General features: G+C 38.0%; 1 protein-coding gene across 1 annotated transcript in view; it reads right to left on the bottom strand.

Annotated features, from left to right (window-relative positions):
• gga1 (golgi-associated, gamma adaptin ear containing, ARF binding protein 1) overlaps positions 1-23,083 on the bottom strand; it is a 37,886-nt gene extending 14,803 nt beyond the window's left edge. Inside the window, exons 1-11 of the mRNA XM_079629136.1 lie at positions 22,993-23,083; positions 21,810-21,894; positions 16,756-16,831; positions 15,340-15,438; positions 14,098-14,221; positions 13,750-13,850; positions 13,420-13,500; positions 7,610-7,747; positions 7,388-7,469; positions 7,185-7,295; positions 611-748 (exon numbers count right to left, since the gene is read on the bottom strand). Coding sequence (XP_079485262.1) covers positions 611-748; positions 7,185-7,295; positions 7,388-7,469; positions 7,610-7,747; positions 13,420-13,500; positions 13,750-13,850; positions 14,098-14,221; positions 15,340-15,438; positions 16,756-16,831; positions 21,810-21,894; positions 22,993-23,035 — 1,078 coding nt within the window. The 5' untranslated portion in view covers positions 23,036-23,083. The remainder of the gene's footprint in view (positions 1-610; positions 749-7,184; positions 7,296-7,387; positions 7,470-7,609; positions 7,748-13,419; positions 13,501-13,749; positions 13,851-14,097; positions 14,222-15,339; positions 15,439-16,755; positions 16,832-21,809; positions 21,895-22,992) is intronic.
• Positions 23,084-25,181: the final 2,098 nt, after the last annotated feature.

The raw sequence follows: 25,181 nt of genomic DNA, 5'->3' as shown, positions 1-25,181 counted from the left end.
TTGTGGTGCGTGCTCCTTAATTTTCGGTGGGTGCTATAGCACCAGTGCTATCAAGTAAAAAGTTTAATTTCGAGCCCTGTGAGAAAATTTGCACAAGTGTATAACTCGGTCAGTGAGCTTGTGCCTGACAAAGATCGTTTTGAGAGGGTTTCCTCTCTGCAGTGATTCTTCTGCACATCTCTAATTGGCCACAGCGGTCATGCACTTAACAGACATAGCGGTTCTAAACAGCGCAAAACTCTGCAAAAACACATTGTAATTAGTAACCTTAGATGAAATGGGAGTAAATATAAATACAATACTGTAATCAACACTTTTCACAATGAGGTAATCGGAGCAGTATTTTCTGAGACATTTCGTAAAGGATTTCATAACACTGACAATTAAAACAAAACAAAAAAGAGAAAAGAAAACCACTGAATCCAGGACAGGTCATTTTGACATTTTTATGCATCCATTTAGTTTTTTTAGTTGGGTCATGCATTTAGGGTTAAGTCCACTCAATTTTTACACAATCCTTCATATGCCTCAATTCACAATCCATATAATATCAAGAAAATACATGGCATAGTATATCAAGAGAATACAAATGTCATCACAGATGTCTTACCCAGGGACATGAGCTCATCATCTAGAAGGCTGAAGCCAAACTCCTGTGAAGATGGTGTCTGAGAGGGAAATTCAGAGAAAGACTGAGCTGAAAGGGATGTGTCCAGTCCTGTCAGGTCCAACAAAGCGTTACTGCTGCCTATGAACATCAAGAGTATCCAATCACATTTTAGAAAAAACAGGAAATTATGCCCACCTTAGTGAGCATTCTATTACACGATTTCTAAAAACCATAGAACAAGGTTCACAGCAAACGGAGACACTCCATTAAAGTGTAACTGCCGATTTTCAACCTGCTTTGAATTGATACAATATCAGTAGTAAGTGTCAATGAAAAAGGGTCATCCGGCTCTAGGGCTTTTGTGAAAACAGATTATACTTTCGCATTTTTGCAGCCCCTACCACAGACAGTCGGATCAACAGAGGGTTATTAACAGAACATTTATTGTAAGAGTATTGAAAATTATATCATACTCTGTCTCATTAGACAGCATTATAGTAAAAATGGAACACTATGCCAACAGCTTATCTGTACGCGACGACGTTTTGCTTCGGGGGGTTGGGCAGAACTGACAGAATGACATTTCTTTCAGTTTTTTCCCCTCCGTTTGGAATAAAACACTGTGTTCGTAGTCATCCAGTTTGAAATGTTGACTACAAACACTGAGGTTTTTCAGATTTTCCGTTGCAGCATTCCTGGCGCATACCCCGTGATAATGTAAAATACTCAGATTTAACATTATTAGTATAAATTGAAGCTTGAGGGTCAGCATATAATAAACGTATCCATGAAATCAATCCATCCCCAAAACCGAACTCCTCTAATGTCCTAAACAGATAAGACCATTCTATCCTATCAAATGCCTTTTCGGCATCTAACTAGATGATCACCTTAGAGGAGCTATTGTTTTGTCTTGAGTATAAAATATTAAAGGGGTGGTTGAGTATGATTTCACTTTTCTAACTTTAGTTAGTGTGAAATGTTGCTGTTTGAGCATAAACAACATCTGCAAAGTTACAACGCTCAAATTTCAAAGCAAAGGAAGATATTTGCTTTTAAAGTAAAGGACTACAACAAACGGCTGGTAGGGACTACACGACATTCCTCACGGGTTAGTGACATCACCAACCTTAAAATGTACATAAACCCCGCCCCCGGGAACACGCAGTCCATGTTGAGAAGAGGAAAAGTTGTTGTATAAGAGTACATTTGTGAGTCAGCTCAAACTTTAGCATACGTCTTTTCACATGCAATATAAAGTCACTCTGTGTGCATCTCACAACAGTTCCTATACGAGCGATTTATACATTACCATGACAGAATATTCTAATTGAAGATAGTTAACTCCACATCAGCAACATAAATTCATCAACTAACCATTCAGAGACGTCCTGTTGCATTCTACATGTTGTCACTTCTTCTTGAGTCTCTCCATCTTTGTCTGACTCCGTTTTAACATTAAAGGCAGAACAGTTTCTGTCATTTTAGTGTGTCTGCGTGAGGTAATCAGCTCATTTGCATTTAAAGGGCCAGGCACAAAACGGTGCGTTTTTGCAAACCCTCAAAAAGTGACAATTTTAACATACTATATAAAAATATCTGTGGGGTATTTTGTGCTAAAACTTCACACACACACACACACACACACACACACACACACACACACACACACACACACACACACACACACACACACACACACACACACACACACACACACACTCCCACACTCCCACCCACACTCCCACCCACACACACACACACACACACACACACACACACACACACACACACACACACACAGGGGACATCAGAGATTTATTTTACATCTTGTGAAAAGGGTATTTTACCACCCCTTTAAAAAGAGTATGGATATTAGAAAGCGAATACAGTCCTTTTATAAATCCGGTTTGTTCCTCTGAGATAATACTAGGAAGTATTGCCTTTAAACGAGAAGCTAAAAGTTTGGCTGAAATCTTACCATCAGCATTGAGGAGGCTAATAGATCTGAATGAGTTACATAATGTCGGGTCCTTCCCATCTTTAACCCTCTGGGGTCTAAGGTGTTTTTGGGGTCCTTGAGATGTTCTGACATGACCAGACATTTGTGCTTTTTTCAGTTGCTTATAAACTTATTAATGGCAAAGGTGTAATTACACTCTATTCAGCACAAACAGGGCTACCATAATATGTGAGCAACATGTATGTACATGTTTGTATTTTTGAGAGAATATGCATGGTTATTCAAAAAACAAAAATTTAAAGTGTCTGAAATAAGACAACAAAACACATACTAAATACTGTCCACAATACTTTTGACTAATGGATGTTATCGCCTAGAGTTTTTCCTTCAAAATGATCTGAAAATCACCCTGCCTAATCATTCACATAAAACAATACATTGATTTAAATTTTGTAAAACACTTTTTGTTTGGAAAGGCAATATGCGTGGGGGCGTGAAAGATCAGGTTCACACCTGAGAAGACAATGACCTGCATAATGAGCCTTTCATTCAGGACAAAATATATATATATAACCCAAATATAAATGAAAGTCAAAAGCACATTTTTAGTACATAGTCGTACCTGGAAACAAATCCTGTTCAAATAGGCAATATGAGCCATTCTACAGAATTGGTTCAAAGTTAGAGTTGTAAACATCTTGAATTTTTCTTTTCTTTTTATACATGCAAATTGTATAATCTCCAAGGGAAACATTTCTGTATACAACATAATTGTGCAGTTAATTCTCATACTGTATTTTCAGAAAGATTTGGAATACATCCTCTCCAAAATGTGTCACTAATAAAAAACAATAAAAAATAATTTAATGAGAAGGCTTATATTGACCTATTAAGATTTTTTTACATTTACCATGGAAATATATTTTTTGCTATTTTATTAAAAAGTGTTCACATGTAAATCAACAACAATTACAATTTTAACAATATTTCAAGTGTAATCTTTCTTTTTTTAAAGTATACATTTTATCAAACACATTTCAAAGTTAAAGTCCCTGTAAAGGTAATTCTAAAAAAAAATTCTAAACACATTATACATGTTAGAAATGTATTGCTAAAATATATTACAAAGACTGTGAACTGCGAAGTACTGAATTGTGGAGTTAGACCGTTAAACAGTTTTTCACCATTGCTATTTTCCGGATTTTTTGGGCGGGGCTAAAACGGGGGCTCGATGACGCACTGGAGCCCCTGAGCTACTGGACACGCCCCTACTTGATGACGCACTGGAGCCCCTGATGCTGGCCGCGGCGCTCCCTAACAATATAAATATAGCACATTCGCATCAGTTTGCCGCTCAATCGCGAGTTACTGTCAGTCAGTACTATTATTAGTTACTACAGCCTACAGTTTGCTAGTTAGCTATGCCTTCGTCACAGAAATGCGTACTACCTGGATGCGATCATGTACGAAACAGATCGGTGTCCTTATTTAAATTTCCTATAAACGATCACATCAAGAAGAGGTGGATTAATTTTGTGAAGAGCCACCTTGATGGAGAGCTGAGGATCACCACCAAAACCAGCCTCTGTAGTGATCATTTTACACCGGATAGTTTTATAAACTTTCGTCGGAGACAACTGGGATGCTCTGATAATCCGCTGTTACTGGTGAATGTGGCCGAACCGACTATCTCCCGCCTCGGCCTTCATCCTCCCGTCGCGCAGACACCTGGTGCCATCCTCGGCAGTGCGTGCCCACCAATGAGGGTAAGCTGCCTTGTGTGCTTATGTTATAATTATAAACCTAATAAGCTGCTAGGAGCATCCATTCCGGCTGTAGCGGTGACAGTTGAGTGTGGCGACGGCAGCTTCCCCGCGAGTGGGCGTGGTTTCAGCGCAGCCAGCGGACACGCCCCCAGCGTTTGAGAGCAGAGACCACTGCTCATTTTTTCAAGATTTTGATAGCTTATTTTATGTTCTTGCCGGCTTTTTTTATCATTCAAATTTGGCTGGGTGGCTAATAACAAATTTTTCTGTGATTTGACAAACTCAGAACACATACTTAATTTCGACTTTACAGGGACTTTAAAGATTCATTAGTTTGATATAGCCTAACGTTACATTGGAACAAACACTATAACATCTTAGTTGATGAGTTTATTTTTGACAAAATATATTTTTAACATATGAGCAGAAACTGGCTAACAAAAGCTTATTTGATGTCTATTTTACAGTAAAAACTTTATAATCTATCCAAAACTAGTCAACAAAATGTTGTCTTTCATTTTTCGTCAGTAACAACAGCGCGCATCTGTGCCGTTCATTCATCACAAACAGAAACGCGATTCATATTTAAACAGTCTTTTTGCGGTTTACAGACACTATTCCATATCGCGATTATAACAAAGCATATAAGAATAAAAAACGTACTCCTCAGGTGGATCCATTGCTCCTCGAAGTGAAACCAGCACTTCTGAGGTAAGTTTTCCAGGATTATTCCTCACAGCCTCGCAAAATGACATTAATCTGATTAAACTTGGTGTGTTTTATCGAGTTGGTGAGGGCGTTGACACGTTTGCATACTGCCTCAGATAATTTGCGTTTGAATAGCGCGCGCTCTCCGTGGGCGTGTCACATTAACAGAATAATGAGCTGCGAGAACGATACTGAGAATGACTGAGATCTCTCTCTTTTTATATAGATTACATAAACAGAGAATATTTGTTTTAGTTTTGAATTAGATCATTTAAAAGTACACACTTAAATGATTATAAAGATATATTGCTCATGCCTGGGTGAATAGTATTTGCTGCGTTTTGTTTATGTTTAGAGACGTGCACCAGAAAGTTCACGGAGACGGAGAGGCAGAAAGCATACCCTGTTTATTTTCTTTATTTTACAAAAGCACAATTTTTTATTTCGAAGACATTTAACAGTTTATTTTTTAATATTTCTTGAATCTGTATGACCAAAAATGACTGAGTATTTTAAGTCTATTTTGCAGCTATGTAAAATAAAAACTAGCAAAACGCGCCGGCGCATTTGCCGACCCCAGAGGGTTAAAGGGGTCATGACATGGGTTTTTTTATTTTAATATTATGTTCCCTTAGGTGCAAATATAGTATTACTATAGTTTTCATTTACAAAAAACTTTTAAAATGTAGTGATTTATGACCTTTTCCCACCCTGTTTCTCATCCTCTGATTCAAACAGTCTGTTTTGGGGGTGTTTCCCCTTTAAGAGTTCAGTGTTAACGCCCACTGTTATGATTGGCTAACGTCAGTGCCTATGCATCAATTATTAACGCCCCCAGCCAGAACCTGTGCGGATTCAGCGTATTTAAAAAGTAGTTTAAAGTTTTAAATACATTACTTACAGTTTGCGTCGTCGTTGTTGAGCCCAGAATAGTCGACACGGACTTATCTTTGAGCAACAGTTTTCTGGCAAAGCCAGCATCATTTTGGGATTTGTTCTCAAAACAGTCATCCTTCAAATGTATAGAACAAACGCTTAAACTAACACTGCCGTGACTGAGACGTCCGCAAAAAATAAAGTGCATCCATTTTTCCCTGACGACTGGATCTTTCGCAGCGTATTCAAAGATGTTGTTTGTCCACAGCCAGGAACAGCACATCTGTGGCATCGTAATTTCCCTGTACACAGACCCACACTCGCTGTCCACTTGTCGACTGAACACTTGTGAGGCGCGCGGCGCGCGGGCGCGACAACGATACGAAATGAGCGTAGTTGTCTTGCGCTTAAAGCGTAGTTGTCTTGTGCCTGGAGGCGGTCATATGCAAACGCTGGTACGTCACTTCGTACCGTGACGTCACTTCTTACCATGGATCCAGAACAAGCTGTATTTAGAGCTTGATTAAATAAATGATTCGTTTATAATGGGGAGGAAGTCTTAAGCTATGAAACTTGCAGGACGTTTTAATGGTACAAAGACCTCCTATATACTAAAAGATCAAGGCAAATTTGGTTTCTCATGTCATGACCCCTTTAAGCAATAGAGTTATAGATGCTTGGCTCAGTGTTGGGGGCAACATACCTAGCTCTAAAGATTCCTCAAATACAGATAAAAGAAACGGAGCCAATTTAGCATGACATTTATTGTAAAATTCAGAGGGCAGCCTGTATGGGCCAGGGGATTTCTTAGATTGCAATGAATTAATTTACTTAATAATCTTCTCTAAGGTAATGGGTCTATCAAGTTCAGATGCTAAAAGAGAGTCAACCATAGGGAAGTTAACAAGCCCAAGACATTGTTTCATTTCTCCTTTATGGCCCGAAGCTTCAGTTTTGTACAAGGAGGAGTAAAAGTTTTTAAGAGTCGAATTTATCTCCTCAGGATCTGAGGTTAATGCGCCACTGGGCTGCGCAATTTGAGTAATAAAACGGGAAGCCGCTTGTCTGCGCAGCTGGTGGGCCAGGAGTCGACCGAACTTATCCCATATTCTTTGTAATTGCCACGTGTGTGTAACAAAAGTCTCTCTGCCTCAACTGTGGATAACAGATTAAATTCTGCCTGTAAATTAAGCCTTTGTTTATGTAGCTCAGGAGTCGGGTTCCTTTATGATTATTTCTATGGCTGGTGTCAGTGCTGTACCTGGGAGTCTGGCTGTATTGATGGTGTCTCCATTCACCTCTTCCCCTTTCACTAGCTGCCTGTACAGATTGATCACCTGTGTTAAGCTGTCATTCGCCTGTAAGATCTCAGCTGCAGACAAACACATAAGCAAAGAGTGTCAGAAATTGACCCCATTCATCAACTCATAGGCTCTATTTGTGAAATTATTGATTTTGCCTCACCGAGAGCTTCATCGTTGTCCTCAGTATCACTGGCCAGTCTGAACAGAGTGGGTCTCATTTTCTCACAGCGCTGGTATAGATCCTACAACAACACAACAAAGACAAAGATAAATACAAAAAAAAATGACTTCGCTGCTCTGATTGTGTTGAGTGACAGTAGTTCTGAGTCCACTACTGCCATTTAAAGAGTGTGACAGGCTGCTTTGCTGATATGTTACAGACCTTAATGAGCTCCTCATTGCTTTGTGAGCTGCTCTCTTTGCTGTAATCTCCCAGTAGTTGTGAAAGAAGCCCAACACTCTCCTTTACTTCCTGAATAGCATTCACCCTTTTCGACACCTTCTCCATACGCTTCTGATCCTGAAAACACACTGTATGCATTACACAGCAGATCCTAAAGAGCTCATGGAAAAGCTCACAAAAAAGGTACTGTGCAATAAAAAAAAGCAGCAATTACAGACACACTCTTTCAACTTTAAAAAATATATATAAATATCAAAAGTATACTTCAGGTTTTATGCATATGCTAGGGTATGTGTAAAGTGCGCGTGACTCAGATTTCATCATCAGCCTAGTGTGCACAGTCAGATTTAGAATATGAATATGAAAATGCGCCTTGAGTTTTGCACTAATTAGTTAGTTCACAAGGTAGCAACACTGCCCAGGCCTATTGTTTCATAGTCAAAAAAGAAACCGATAAGACAGAAGAGCAACAAACTACTGGAGACAGCAACAACATTAGACACCTGCATTGACGAGTGCTTGGGTTAGGGATTAAAACTTCTGGAGAGAAATAGCGTAGACACTGAACAAGGATGAAACTTTCTAGTGCGCATTGGTCAAGCACATCAAAACTTAAGTATATGTTGAGCTTTAATAAATTACGATCTTTCAAGCAAGTGATTTTATAAAAAATCTGTCAAGAACAAAAATTACGCAAAAAAAAAAAAGATATTTATTGTCATAATTTACTAACAATGATAATTTATCATTTTGAGTTTATTGGCAGTAGCAGTAAGTACAGTTCATGGGCTTTCTCTTACTTTATGAACCAATATTTTTGTTGCTGACCTTCGATTATTAAAATTCCACCATACCAGAAAAACGTAAAAGATGTTTGTGATAGGGACCAAGCAGACACAAGAAGAATCGCACAACATGAAAACACAAGAGCGATGTTGGCTCCAAAAAGAAGTTTATTACAAGCAGATGTGCAAAATGTGCAAATAAATATGGTTAAAGGGGTGGTATAATGCCCCTTTTCACAAGATGTAAAAAAAGTATCTGATGTCCCCTGAGTGTGTATGTGAAATTTTTGCTTAAAATACGCCACAGATATTTTTTTATAGCATGTTAAAATTGTCACTTTTTGAGGGTGAGCAAAAACGTGCTGTTTTTGTGTTCCTTTAAATGCAAATGATGCTGCTCCCGGGACAGTGGGCGGAGTTTTAAGAGCATGTGTGTTAGCTTTTATGTTCAAACCGGAGTCGGACAAAGATGGAGAGACTCAAGAAGAAGTGACAACATGTAGAATGCAACAGGACGTTTCTGAATGGTTAGTTGATGAATTTATGTAGCTGATGAGGAGTTAACTGTCTTCTAGTCATTGATTAGCATATTCTGTCATGATCCTCTATAAATCCTGTTCTGGGGGCGGGGTTTATGTAAATTTTAGGGTTCGTCTTGTCACTAACCCGGGAGGAATCTTGTGTAGTCTAGAGCTTAGATCGGGCCCAAAAAATCAAGCCCGACCCTACCCGAGCCCGTGCACGTTGTGTCCGAGCCCGGCCCGGCCCGACACATTAACTGTAATTATGAGCCCGAGCCCGATTTAAACCCGACCATTTGTTTAATACGTGGGCCGTTATAACTGACGTTGTCAACTACAATTCCGAGTTGTTTGAACTAACGTTACAGAAATCTGTTTAGAATTATCTTAAAGAATAATACAACAAGGACGAAGCATGTAAACTGCGTTGTTTGTTTATTCAGAATGGAATGGATCGCAAGTGGATCCGAATGAAGAAACGGAAAAAAAAAACGTGAACAATGATGAACACAGAAAATGAACAAGAATGAACTTTGGACCTACTACTCTAATATAATTCAACAAGGTTTTAGAATATAGAATATTTTTTAAGCAAAATTGCGTCCACGGTTGCTGGTTTCAGAGCGTCCTCCTCTGCTCTCTCTCGTTCGGCGCGCCTCTCATAGGCGAGCAGCGCACACACAATGCACTCGACAAAGCCAACACATGTTGTCACTGCCCACGACTTGTTTAAATGGTTCCATACCTCCAACTTTCCACCAAACTTGCTCAAAGTTAATTCTCCTGTTTTTATTTATTGTTATTTACATCTTCAAGCTTGCACTTGAGCTACACAATACAGCACAGCAGTCCCGGTGTGATGCGTGCGAGTGAAGGAGACACTGCGCATGACACGTGACGTGCTTTTATCAAGGGCCCGGCCCGACCCGGCCCGAGGACAGTGGCGGGAAATATCGGCCCGACCCGTCGAGTTCGGGCTCGGGCAGAGAATCTAAGCTCTAGTGTAGTCCCTACCAGCCGTTTGTTGTACTTAAAAGAGGCCCCCTGAAATCTAAATTTAAGTTTTTTAGCTTTTAGTATGAATATGTTAGGCTTAAGGTTATGAATAAGCTGGTGTGTTCCAAACCAATTACAAAATTCACATTTAGGAGATATAAGCATTCAAAACTTATAGTCGCTCACTTCCGCTAAAACGGATTTTTATGATGTCACCGCAGACTTCAGCTTCTCATCATATCTTGTGTCCAATCAAATGCTCTCTAGAATGTTAAGCGTCCCGCCCCCTATTCTATAAATACCACCTGGCCAAAGCGACTGTTGACACGTCACAGAGCAATATGGGTTCTTGCCAGGGTCGATATTGTCCCCACCACTTTTTGAAACAACTCGCGGCACAGATGTAAGAAATAAGAGGTGTTCTAGCGCTGTAACGTGTTAAATCAAGCTGCTGAGCATGTTGCCGCTGCTATCAGTTGCATGGATACAGTGTTCTCTTGTGGCTCGCGCACACGGACTCACACGGGTCTTCACATGGACGCGCGCTTTAATCTATCGCGTAACGCCGTTGCAGAGACACTCTATTCGTTCCGGTAAAATCACAAAACAAAATGCACACAAACCTGTCCCTGCTTGATATACAACCACCGATAAACATATTCGGTTTTGTTGAGGGAAAAAAAACTATACGAGTGTGGATTAGAACCCAAAACCTCTGACATGCTTGGCAGAAGATCTAGCACCAGACCATGAAAATACACAAGCTACATCCGCGGATCTATGGATTTATTCACGTGAAAATTCTTGGCACTAACAATATATATTAGCAGATCTCATTAAATGACAAATCAAACACAATATACTATTGAAATAGATTTCTGGACATTGTTATGTTGTTATTAATTAATTACGGTAAAACAAATGCGTTAAAATTAACAACAAATTGAATGCACTTGCCCCGGCCCAGACCTATGTAGGTCATCTTACATTTCATACAGTTGATTGATGATTAATATGATGCAGAGAAACAACACACTGTGTGATGGAGCCTATAGAATGCAGTAAGAATGTCCCTAAAATTCAAGATATGGGGCAAAAATGCCCCCTTTCGAGTTTTTGTGTCAAGCTGTATTTTGTAATAAGCTACATATCACACGAGTAACGAGCGCAATATCACAAAAGTTCTGTTTTTCTGTCTAGAATAGCACAAGTGCAAATGAAATACTGATTTTATACAACAGTTCAATAAATAAGAAAATAAAATTGTGTTACTTTAGACACAATATTGTCTGTTTTGCCAATAAAAATATAAAGACAAAGCAGAACTGTTCGTCTCCGAGCAACACACAGCAGCATTTCATTTCTGAATCCACATTTTGAACGAATTGGGTGGTGAACCAATGATTCAATGGACCATTCATAAAGAGAAGCATTTACTTCATTCCTGAATCAATTAGCTGTTTGAACGAATCGAATGAATGAATGAATGACTTACTCATTAAAGAGTTAGTTCACCCAAAAATGAAAAATCTGTCATTAATTACTCATCCTCATGTCGTTCTAAACCCGTAAGAGCTTCGTTCATCTTCGGAACACAAATGAAGATATTTTTGATGAAATCTGAGAGCTTTCAGTCCCTCCATTGACAGCAACGTCATTGCAACTTTCAAGGCCGAGAAAGGTGGTAAAAACATTGTTAAAATAGTCCCTGTGACTACAGTGGTTCAACCTTAATGTTATGAAGTGATGAGAATAGGGTAGGAATAGGGAGAATTTTGTGCGCAGAAAACCCCTAAAATAACGACTTTATTTAACAATCTCTTCTCTTAAATGTCATTCTCCTGTTAACGTAGTGTAAACAGTGCAGCGCTTCTGGGTTCTACGTCAGAAGCTCGGCTCACTATATTGGCCGGTACTGACGTAGAACCCAGAAGCGCTGCACTGTTTACACTACGTCAACAGCGTAGGAGAATGACATGGAAGAGAAGAGATTGTTGAATAAAGTTGTTATTTTGGGGGGGTTTTGCGCACAAAAAGTATTCTCGTCGCTTCATAATATTAATCACATGGACTATTTTAACAATGTTTTACCATCTTTCTGGGCCTTGAAAGTTGCAATGACGTTGCTGTCAAAGGAGGGCCAGAAAGCTCTCAGATTTCATCAAAAAATATCTTCATTTGTGTTGCGAAGATGGGTTTGAAACGACATGAGGGTGAGTAATTAATAACAGAATATTTATTTTTGGGTGAACTAACCCTTTAAGACTTTTACCGCCACCTTTATTTATAAATATTAATTAAACACAGTCACATTTGGCTTACGTGAATGTAAGAAAAATGTATTCATTTAATTTTATAATTTTATTGGATCCGTACATTTGGTCTTAAACTGATAGCAGCCTAATATTACTGCTCCTGCCTGGGTCATTAATGTTAATCAAACTACAAAATACAAGGAGATCAAAGAAATACCTTTTGTAGCTGTAGCAAAGGTTAATTATATTTAATTTATACAGTGAAGACTATGCAGTGTTATTTTACATTTGATTATTCAATTTCTGTACCCGCATACTGTTAGATTTACCTGAAAAACATAAAGCACTGTTTATTATATTTGTATCTTTGTTCTATTATATTTATCCATGCTTGTAATTTGTTTATTATTTTGCAAATTCACTCGTCTATCCCCAAACATTCTAGAACGGTAATTTTTTTCTCCCAAATAGCCTACAGCTATTCAAATCATCTGGTGATTTTTTTTTCATATCACAATATATCGCTGAAAAAAAGTCGCTTTACATTTTTTTCCAATATCGTGCAGCCCTAGATAAGCCCAAAACATACATTTGCACAAACATTTCCATAAATTAGCTATAATGAGTGTTCCCCTACAGGTTTGTAGGTTTGCCCACTCAGCTAAAAATATAAACTAGCAAACCCCACATAAAATATTCTAAAATGCATAAGAACAGTAAAGAACACAAAAACAGTGATGGAAGACAACTTCAAGGTCTCTCCATCACACACCTCACCCCTTAAAACTGACACTGTAAACACAGTCAGTGCTCTTAACACTATTTATTTGCACATTTTGCACACCCGGTTTGATAAACATCAACTACATTTCCATTTTTTCCATCACAGAGTGATTCTTCTTGTGACCGTTCGGGTCCTGATCACAATGCTACTTATATGTGAGGGTTTTTTTTTTAGTGTGTACTAAAATTAGAATGTTGAACTTGGATTTCCTGCTTCTGTTCTTCTGACAATTGAACTGAAAGGTGAATTCCGCATTGCATCCTCTATTGTATACTCGCATGCATTTTTTTGTTCAGAGTGACAGATATTTCTTTTGCTTTTGGTGTGATTAGACCAATTGTTGGCATTATTGTATTGTTTTTCCACATTGCTGTTCTGGGAAATAGACACTAAGAACCACCTAAAAGTTAATGAAATATCTAAGACATGCAAATACACATCTACTCACCTCCTGAACCATTTCTTTGATGAGTTTGTTTGCTGCCCGCAGGTCCTCAGGATGAGAGCTATTCAGAAGACGGGCCAACATCTATTGAATCAGAGGAAGAAAGTACATGACAGAGAAAATAAAACATTAAGAGAAAATGCACCTGGACTTCTTAAAATACTTCACTGGCTCATAGTTTCCAATCTTAGCAATAGTTTTATGCATGACACATGTATCAGGTTGACCTCCTGAATCCTTCTTAGTTTTCAATCACGGTACACACAGTAGAGTCATATTAGGAAAAAGGAACATGAACCATCAATTTAAACTGCATTAGTGCATCTCAACTACCTTTGATTTCTCCTCATCGTCAAAGATGGCGTTCTTGGGCCTAGGCGGTGGAGGAGGACAGGGCTTGTCATCAGGAAGATCTGGATCCTGTTTAATAATACCTGGAAAGAGATGAAGATCAGTTACATAAACAATGTATTAACAAACACAACCACATCATCAACACTATGAGTCCCACAAGATAACTTTATTGTTTTCCACATATACACGTTTCCTTACCGTAACTTAACAGCACGCATGAAAATACAAATGTCAATATGTCTATTGACCATACAAATATCAGCTGTGAGACGTAGCTAAATATGTACGTCAGTTATGAAAAAATCAGAACCCTGCACATCAGGTTACCTTGTTTCTTAAGCATCTGATAAGCATCAGAAATCTTTGTCTCCTCTGGTAAACTCACAGTCCAGCTGTACATCATTTCTAAAACTTTTTTCTTCACCGGTTCTGGGGCTCGAGAGCCAAGATACTGTAATATAAATAGGGTACAGGGGCAGTTATTGACAAATGCTTTAGGGGCTAGAGTTCGTATGTGCAATCTAACAAATTAGCATAACTGATTAGCTATGCTAATTAGCATCACACTTAAGAAATATTCTGCATTCAATACAAGTTCAACGAATAGTTCAGACATATCACCCCCCTTGCTCTAGTGCTTTCTCTTTGGATTTCATGTTTTTCCAGTTCTTAAGAGTCCCTTATGCAATATATTCAGGTTTGAACAAATAAGGAAGTGCAATAAATGCATAATATTTGCCATCGTTGGACGTAGTGATGTATTCAGAAGATTAGGGGGGAAAACAAATTACCTGGAGTTTTTACCACAAACCCAGTTTACACCACCTCTGGATTTTATGTACTACAAATGAGGGTCAGCTTTTAAAAATGTTTTTTTTTAAATGACTATTAATTCAGTTTTAAACATCTGTAATGTGAAATGGCTTATTCAGGTCAGTACTAAAAAACAACATGCAATTTTTATGATCCCTCTTATTTTGTTAAAATTATTAACATTTTGCATATCCTGCAAGGTATATGGAAACTTACAATTGCACATAAACATTTTTAAATTAAATAAGCCCATGTTATCATTGTGGACCTATATTAATACACATACTCATTATAAGGTGCATTCCTTGCCAATTAATGCTTGGATACCGCCTCCTTCGATTAAAAATAATGGCTAGTGCAGTTGGCTGCGATACACTTAAACCTACTAATTCGTGTTTTCGACTTTATTAAGGATATGCCCTTCTTGTTTTGCACTTTGTGCATGTGTTTTGAATGAATGTTAAATACTGTTAATACTGTAACCTTTATTTTTACTTCTTTTTTTTGGCACCAAAATGAAAAATGTATAGGCCAAATATCTTTAGCTGTCAAATTACAGAACTGCTTAGTACAGATTGTTCATAAGTGCTGTTGTCCATGCTCAGATTCCATCTTAATTGCAGCGGTTAAGGATTCAAAGCATTCAAATGAACAAGTTAAATGTTATGATTTTTTGTGTGTGATTACACTAACATTCTTTGTGTGAATTCAAACTAAGCAACATTGCTCATTTATATACACAGAGACCAAACAAACCTTAGGGGAAACCACTTTGATGAGCTCATTCAGGAAACGGAACTTCCCCACCTCATTATGGAACCTTTTCCCACAGTTCTTCACACAGGTTTCTAGAACCTTAGGACACAAACACACAGTGGCACACATTTAAATAATTTCTAATAGAATAATAATGTAATGTAGATAGATCATCTCTCAATACGATTCTGTATGATTCATTCAGAACATTTACACCCTGAATCAATGATCAGGTGAAATGACAATGAAAACTGTCAACAAACTGTCAACTCAAACTCAGTAACATTTGAATTATGGCAAATTTGTAGATGAGCCAATAATGTGATGATCCCGCCTATTGATGGGAGATCCCATCAATTAATTTATTTAGAAAAAGAAACATAGCAAAGGACGCTACTGCTGTTTGTCAAGGTCAATAAGTCTCTTAAAATATTTATTATAAATTAATATATTTATGAATTAATAGTTCATAATGTGAACAAAATACTTTGCCTTTTACCTTGACAACCATATTTTAAAACATTTTGAAAATAATTATTCAGATGCATTAAAGATTTGAAGAAACATTTTGTTACAAAATGTATTATTTTTACTTGATGGTTAGTTGTTGTTGTTTTTACGTCATGCCAGCTTCTAACGAGAAACATTTATGGTAAAACTATATCAGGTTTTTACTATCTATTTTCACTAAAAACTCTATTTATGTCAGCTTTTTTTATTTTTTTATTCTTCGAAAGTATTAACTGATTAAAAAGTTCTAATCACAATCTAATTACTCATGCTTAAAGGAAAAAGGATTCTGACAAAAAGAACATGATGGTGAATCTTCTCCTAATATTAAAAACTTGATGGTTGGAAGAAATTGAACTTTTCTAAAGGATTCAAAGGAAATATTAGTTTATTGTTCTAGTCATTGTGGATCTAGAATTATTAGAAAAAAAATTAGCCTATAATAGGCTAATATAATATAACCTTGTGGTTGACTCAAAATAAACAGCGTCATCGTGCTGAACACTCTAAATTTCATAATGATCAGTCATTCACAATGCAAGTTATTAACTGCTGAAAATTGATTGGCTCCAGGCGGGCTTTTTTGTTTATTTGTAATATACATTTTTCATGGATTGGTTACCACTTGCCCTTAAGAAGATACATGCCAAATTTAATTTTCCTTAATCAAATGGTTGTTGATTTATGAAGTTTTTATTTGTAGGACACATGTGCTCAAGTTTTTTTATTAAGTTCAGACCGTGCATTCAATTGCAAGTCAATTAGTCAAAATGTGCGATACCAGACAATTTAATTTCTTTGCAATACATTGATAAATCAAAATTCATCAGCAAATAAGCAAAAAAATCAAATACAAATAAAATAGGGTTTCAGCATACTCGGACACACCCTGAATGCCAATCTTACCATGAGTGCCTGCATGGCCTCCCACTCCTGAGGGGACTGAATCTTGTGAGCAAGAAGCCTGGTGGCCAACTGTGGACTACACAATAAAAAGAATAATCTGTAAAACAGGACCCTTGAACATTTACATGTTGAATTCTAACAACAAAAGCAAGATATGTGATCCGCATACATTTTATTTTTATAATCCTAATCAAGTTTGAGCGTATGTATGTGTTTTCCTTAGGTCTCTTTCAGAGGTCGGTCACACACACATTGATAAAAATGGCAGAAGGGTGACAGACTACTTGGCATTCTCTACGTTTCCCTGTCAAGTGAAGCTCACTGAATTAAGGACATGTGTAACTTTACCCTGTGATTGTGTGTTTCTGCCTTGGGTACTGTTATATGACCATGCACAGCCACAATGACAAAAATAATCACATTCAGTATAAACACAAAAGGTCCTACTTCTACTTTCTCATTTTATGAGTAGTTTAAATACAAGTAACCCTACAAGTAACATATATATCATCATGTATAATAATCAGTGCTCACACAACATATGGTTTTGCATCAGCTGAAGAAAAATGAAATGCTTGTCGGTTCTCTAGAAGAGTAATGAGAGCTCGCTCAACTGCCACTAACAGGACAGAAGTTGATTTCTAGTCATTAAAACCAATATCTCTGCAAGGTATAGAGTTCTGTAGAAATGACGTCAAAACCCGAAAGACAAATTCAACAATGCTTCCCTCGAGATTTTCTTTTGGGGGTTTGTGAATGTGATGGCCTGTTGGTCTGGCCTGTTTCCTTGTGTCTGGTTTGTTCTGTGTTGCAGGGGACGTGACTATAGTCAGTGAGATTGGGGACACCTGGGCCCAGGTGTTTCACGCCTTCATAAACCCACCACTCTCCTTGTTACAGGAGAGCCCTCCTCTCTCATGCATTAATTGTTTTGTTCACGCAACACGCAACAGCATACCTTCCATTCATCCAGACATGCACCTCACCCTACTGACTTTTATACTTCATGGTTGTATTAGGTTATGTTAGTTGTTGTATTAGTGTCTTGTTTAGTTAATATCTTCTCCATTTTTGTGGTTTAAAACTGCGTCCTTCCATTTTTTTGTCATGGCTTTAGAGGCAGGTCATGACAGTTTTATAAAAGGGTTTTTCAATTTATGAGTAAAATAGGGAACATAAAATGTGGTAAACATAACTTCACAATACTTAAATTTAGCTCTACGATGTAAATTACACACACCCAAAGCTTGACATTAACACCTGCCAAATACAGGTGGATTTCAGCAGTGGCGTGTAACAGTCACTCCCACTAATCACTGTGGCGGGCTGAATTTTTATATTCAGTTAAATAAATATATGAGCCGTGGGTTTCCAACGCAAGCACCACGCTTTAACTATTTACATGCATGCAGCCAGGTTACGTGTTTCTTCCAGCATCTCAGAGTGGCTCCATTCACTGTAAATGTTGCTTGTTAAAAATGATGTTAATTCAACAAGCGCACATACCTGTATTTACTAATTCGAAGTCTACAGTAGTCGATTGTCGAGTTCACGCGCGTGATCATAGGTAACTAAGCAACAGTGGAGACTCAGACTGTCAGCCGAAGACGGTGATGTGTGGTGTTTTGAGAATATCAGCTCTGATGGATATTTGTAAAAAAAATAGGGCTGTCAAACGATTAAAATATTTAATCGCGATTAATCGCATTAATGTCATAGTTAACTCGTGATTAATCACATTTTTATCTATTCTAAATGTCTCTTGATTTCTTTTTGTCCCATTATTTTTTCTCATTTTAATGCTCTTATCGACATGGAAAAGTGGATCGGCTTGCTTTGTGCAAATGTTTTTTTTATTGAAAACAACATACTGTGTTCAATTTCAAACTAACATTCTCACTTGGAGCAAATAATCTCTCACACAATGTAACACTGTCCATCAATAAAAGGGTGAAAGAAATACTGACGAGGTAACGTTATAGAAACGCATCAGCGGTGTGTGTGCTTGGCCATCAAGTTCAGACTGGACGTGCTGCGATGATAGCTCAGTTCACAACGACAAAACACACAGATCACTTTGGTCTTGTCAATTGAACTATTTGGCAACTTTTTAAAAGTAAACTTTCCATTCAGAATCTTGGCATCCATTTCGGCGTCTCGCGCTCATCATTCATCCACTCAAAACGTAACGTTCAGACGAGAAGCGCCGCGTCGCGCCTCGTATTTAAAATTCGAACACATTATTCTCTATGAGTGTACACACACCGTCGGCGCCATTCAGCGTTTTTATTGCTGGCCATAAACTGAGAAAGTGCGCGTCCGATATGCTAGACGCGCTCAGTTGTCCTAGACACGGCTCGGCACTGCGCTTCTCGTCCACTCTTTGGCGGCTCGCAAACCCAAACAAGTGTGTGCGGCGTGCCTGTTGTTTTGTTTCTGGTCTAGCTAGATCCGGTGTGGTGTTGTAGTTTTAATAACGTTACTAGTTGTTGCAAAAGCATGTGAAAAAAACTACAAAGTTTGCTAGGCGTTAAAGCAGCACTAGGTAACTTTTCAACCTTAATAATATATTTCCAAGTCTCTTGTGATGGTACATCGACTTACACTAGGTTGAATGACACGTCTGCCATAGCCTGACAGGGTCTGTAGCGTTTTTAATCGTACTTTTAAACTTCGGGTTTCGGGTAGTAACCGGCGAACAGAGAGAACTACAAAATTCGACTGCTTTACGGCATATACGTCACTTCCACCACCACCCCCACTTCCTTAAAATCGGACGTGCGAGCCAAACTAGCGTTTGTTTGCCAAATGTTATAGTCATGGCCGAAGCAGACAGAAAAGCAAGAAAGCAAAGTTTTTGTCGGAGGAAAGCAAAAAGAGGAAACGAGAAAGTGATCGCATTAAAGGCAGAACGAGGATCAACATTGGGCCAGCGTTGTCTCGCTGGCGTGAGCTGAAGGAGGAGGAGGACGGAGGAGGAGTGCCCGATGCCACCCGCCCCGGTTTTCCAGGGATTATTCTCTTTTTTGAGCGACAGTCCCAGAAAATTCATATTCTTTCCCGGGACACGAATTGTCCCGTTTTTTTGTGAAAATGTACTTCTAAAGTAAAATTTCCTGGTTTCAAATTAAACCGTTTCCGTCTACTGTTACTGTGTTTTCTTCATAGTTGTGTACAGTACATCCAATCCTGTGACCGTAAACGGGTAAAAACCATGGTAAAAACGGGTAAAACAGTGGATTGGCCAATGCCAGGCGTTTACTTTTATTTGATTGGAAGTTCAACTTATCGCCTAGCAACTGCCTGTGCTGTCGGTCGGTCGGTCGGTCGCGCGCGCATCAACACACATCCAAGATGATACAGTGTGAGTTTAGTTGCTAGCTAGCTTTTTAAAACTGTCTATTTACATCTATTGTGTGAAATGGGGAGAGAGACGGACGAGGAGGATAACCACTGTCTATGAGGATAACACAACAAAGTCACATGAGCCACCAGTGTCAAAGAAAATACTATTTACAACCTACAACTCAGACTCAGACCCCAAAAAATAATAATAATCTTTCACAAATCAAAGGTGGCAACCCTATGCCGATGCGGACTTTCAAATATCAAATGAAAGCCTATGTCTAAACGGCGTGTACAAGTTTGATAGGGGCTACATTCTTGCAAGTAAATATATAAGATGTACAAAATAATATTTTAGGATAGGCTACCTAACATGTCTGTGATATTTGTTTATTTGTAAACAAATAAACAAGCTATAATGCAAATCGATTTGTAAAATTTGCAGATTCATCTATGGTAGCTTGATATTATAATATTGACGATATATGGTTATTATATCTACCAATCAAACATTGCATTGAAGTATCATATAGATTCAGTAAAACGGTAACCAATAGACTAGGCTACTATAATGACGCTGGCTTGTAAACGTGAGCATCACGATCATTTGTCGTTTGAAAAAAAATAAAACCCATGAAATTATATTCATATCATGACATGCTGAAATATATGCCACTGTACCTGGATGAAGACATTTCACACGCGACACAAGCAGAACACCTGCATGTGAACTTTTCCTACAGTGTTCAGGGCTATCATGGTTGTCAACAAATGCACGTGCATGTATGACAGAGTTTACGACAGTAGTAGAGGACAATACTGTTTCCCAACTCTAGGGGGACCCCGAGAGCAAAAAAAAGAAAAGTAACCTAGTGTTACTTTAATCTCACAATAAAAAAATTGACGCCGTTAAAATGGGTTTGCGTTAACGCCGTTAATAACGCGTTTAACGGACAGCCCTAAAAAAAAACATCTTAGTTACCTATGATCACGCGCGTGAACTCGACAGTCGACTACTGTGGACTTCGACCGAAAACAGGAAGTAAATACAGGTATGTGCGCTTGTTGAATTAACATCATTTTTAACATCATAATACAGTCAGATTCACCGTGTTCACTCTGAAGGAATCACTCAACATGGCTGGGCACTTGTAATGACCCATGTCAAGGATGTTAAGAGGATAAAAGCAGATTTAAAACTTGCCCCATTCAAGTCAATAGGGTGCAAATTTTAAAAAGAGGATAACACGACACGGTGTAGGCAACACCGATTTTTGTCGTTGTTCTCTGTATTGACAGCACTCCAAATTTACTAAAAATTGAGTTCAATGTTAAAATTGACCGGAGTTCTCCTTTAAGGCTTACAACGAGTGAAAACTGGCTAGTGAGATATCAACATTACACCCCAGAGGGTGGACCTTGGTTTATGAATTGTTCAACAATACATACACACATTCATAAGTTTCACATACTTGAGGCTTCTGTGAGCACTTTTAACCAGCAAAATATGTACAGGAATGTATCGGGAACATCCACAATGTGTTTTGCGTTTAGAAATGTGAGATGCAAAGACGTCTAACATGTTTACATTAAAAAACAATGTAAATCAGTACAGTAAAATGCAAAAACACATTCCCTGTGAAAGGATCCTTACTGTGCACATTTAAGAGATACATTTAAGTTTAAAAATGATTGAATTGTTGACGCACCCTTCAGGTTCATTGCTGAGCTGGTCACAGAACAGTTGAATACTCTCCCAATCAGTTTCTCGATTTAAAGGGTTGGTCGCTTTGTCTACAGGTGACAGAACAGTTAAGCAAAAAAAAAAAAAAAAGTCAGAAACACACACAAAAAACTACATACAAACCTTTGACAAGCATATATGCATAAAGATCACAAGAACTGACTGTAAAACAACAGTTATAAGACAAAAAAGCAATCAACAATAATAACTGCAGTTTGACCTTGTAAATGTCAGCAGATAGAAGTGAAGTCAAATCACAGGAAGAACAACTTTTGACATTTTTATTAAAGACTACGAGGTCAATAAAAAAAAAATGTGCATGGATCAATCACAATAAGACCAGTGACATAATTAAAGACAATAAATAGAAATCACGTTTGATTTGATGCTATTAAAACTATTAATTAGAAATCGAATAACTTGTGTACAACTTTTGAATGAAAAATAAATAAATAAATACTGAGTGTACATAATCTGTACACTTCAATGTTATTGAAGTAGGGCCCAAGACAATAATTCAAAGGGGTTGGAGGGTAGAAAATGTTGTTGTATATTCTTTTTTAATTAATTGTATTATTATTACCTTAATTGGAGAAAGTTATCTTTATTTGCATCACAAGTGGGCTATATAAAACTGACAAAAGTGTAGGTCGGGTCTGGCCCCTTTAAGGAAACGGCAAATTAATCATCTTTTCTTGACTGACATGTTGGGTGGGAGAACGGAAATAGGGTTTAAATGGGGACTTTACATTATATAGGTATAACAAAATGTTCTGTCATTGAATGTCTTCATTCAACATTTTATTCATCATATCTGCGAGACTCCTCCCTTTTGACTCACGAAGATGTACGTTAGCTAGCAATTTTACAACTCTTCTTTACCTGTCCATCACAGAACGCACACTCCACAACAGGCAAGATATAACGTTACGCACAAGACAATAAAAACAAAAGTGTGTCAGAAACTTAACTAGTATATCGTCGTTAGCAAGCTAATAACTCCGCTGCCAACAACAACATGACACTCCGCATCTGCGTTAAACAAAGCGCCTGCGCCAAGACATCAACTTAGGCTAATACATGTCCTTGATATTCGCACTGTCACATTAGAATGTAATATATTTGTAGTTTAAATGTGTTTGACTTACTGATGCGGGACTCTAAGCTCTGCTCGTCAGGCGGAGCCGCCATCTTCACCCGAGATCACAAGACCCAAATCTCGCGATGAAACACGTGACCTAACAACTAGTACTTCTGCATTTTTAATGAAATGAAACAATACATTACGATTATTTGACCATGATCTTGAAACCACACTTATTTAATATGGTGCATTTAACTACAATTGTACAAATAGATCAACTGATTTTGTCTTTAATTTTCATGATGGCCTTTTGGTAAATTTGGTAGGCTACTGTTCTTGACGGTCAGGCAGTAGGCTAGAATCTACAGCAGCACAGGAAAACGTGTGTGTCACACTACTGCATAGACAGTATATAAACGGTGACACGAGAATGTGGTTTGTCTGTGAAGCTAATTTAGGTTCATATTCCTGGAACTGTGGAATTGTCTGATCTGATTTGAGTCTAATTCGACGGATCTACATTTTTCAGCTTGTGTGACAAAAGATTAGACTGCCTGAGGATGCGATATTTTCCATTCTAAACTAAGAGAAAAGTGAAAAATAAAAATTTAATCTTTTGATTGCAGTTTTTCTGAATTGCTAAAACACTAAACTCCATTGTCTGAACCAAATTCTCAACCAGTTTGTCGATTGAATCACTCTTTCTGTAAAACATTAAAGTTCAGGTAGTCAAGTCAATTCACCTTTATATAGCGCTTTTTACAATAGCCTACAGATTGTATCAAAGCAGCTTCACAGTGATAACATGAAAATAACACAACAAAGTTTGTTTCTAGAAGAAAATTGCGTCATCGTCTACCTTAAGTAATTCAGATCAATATTATTGTTGAATATTAAATGTCCCCAACTAAGCAAGCCCAAAGCCTAGGCAAAAGTGGCAAGGAACCAATCCATCAGGTGACAGAATGGAGAAAAAAACCTTTCTGAAGAAACCAGGCTCAGTCGGGGGCCAGTTCTCCTCTGGCCAACGAACGAACAGTAGCCTATATGATATGATTCAGACAGCATTACAGGTCAGAAGTCAGATTGGATCAGAACATTCAGAGTATTTATCCATTTCCATCTGGTTGGAAGTCAGAGTCATCACGCCGGTATGACAAGTTAGTTGAGGATCAGTGCAGATGACTGTCGTGTCGATGAGGCCTTCACAGGGCTGATGAGGCTGGCACCTCAGGGATGCGTTGTGGATGGGTCCAGGGCAGGCGCAGGTCCACCGTCTGATCTGGATACGGCCTGGATCCGGCTTACTTCAGTAAACCTCGGAATAAACAGAAAGACTAACATTAGCATAGATGCCATTCTTCTTATGATGTTATTAACCTTATAACCTAGATCTTATATGATCTTATAAACATGAACCTCGTCTGAAAGGCAAATGGGGAGGTGTTGCTGTAATTTATAGTAATATTTTTAGAATTACTAAGAAGTCTAGTTTCAAATATAATTCTTTTGAAGTGTTGGTGCTTAATATAACAATATCTAGTGTAAATGATAAATCACGTTTGAGATTTGTGCTGGCTACTGTATACAGCCCCAGATTATCAAACATGACAATCTGGGGCTCAGGTCAGGAAGCAGACATACTGGCTAAACCGACCGTCTGCTAGCTGTCTAACGTCACCCAGGTCAGATAAATCCCATCACATAGAGACTCTTTCACCTAGATATCATCATATAGAGACTGTGTCTGTTCCCCAAATTAGGAAATACCAAAAATTTCCAAACCCATCTAAGGGTAAAAATGTAATTGATGTTCAACACATAAAAAACAGATATAGTACAAATGAACAAATGATAAAGCTTGGGTTGCTGAATATTCAATCCCTTACTCCAAAAGCACTCATTGTTAATGATGTGATTTCAGATTATAACCTAGATGTGCTGTGTTTGACAGAAACCTGGCTAAAACCAAATAATTACATTACTTTAAATGAGTCCACCCCCCAAAATTACGGTTATAAACATGAAACTCGTCTGAAAGGCAAAGGGGGAGGTGTTGCTTTAATTTATAATAATATTTTCAGAATTACTAAGAAGTCTAGTTTAAAATATAATTCTTTTGAAGTGTTGGTGCTTAATATAACAATATCTACTGTAAATGATAAATCACGTTTGACATTTGTGCTGGCTACTGTATACAGGCCACCAGGCCACATACAGACTTTATCAAAGAATTTGCTGACTTTCTATCAG

This window comes from Phoxinus phoxinus, assembly GCF_949152265.1.
Source record: "Phoxinus phoxinus genome assembly, chromosome: 11".
Taxonomy (NCBI): domain Eukaryota; kingdom Metazoa; phylum Chordata; class Actinopteri; order Cypriniformes; family Leuciscidae; genus Phoxinus; species Phoxinus phoxinus.
The sequence above is the reverse complement of the archived record's forward strand: the minus strand, read 5'-3'. Positions and strand labels throughout refer to the sequence as shown.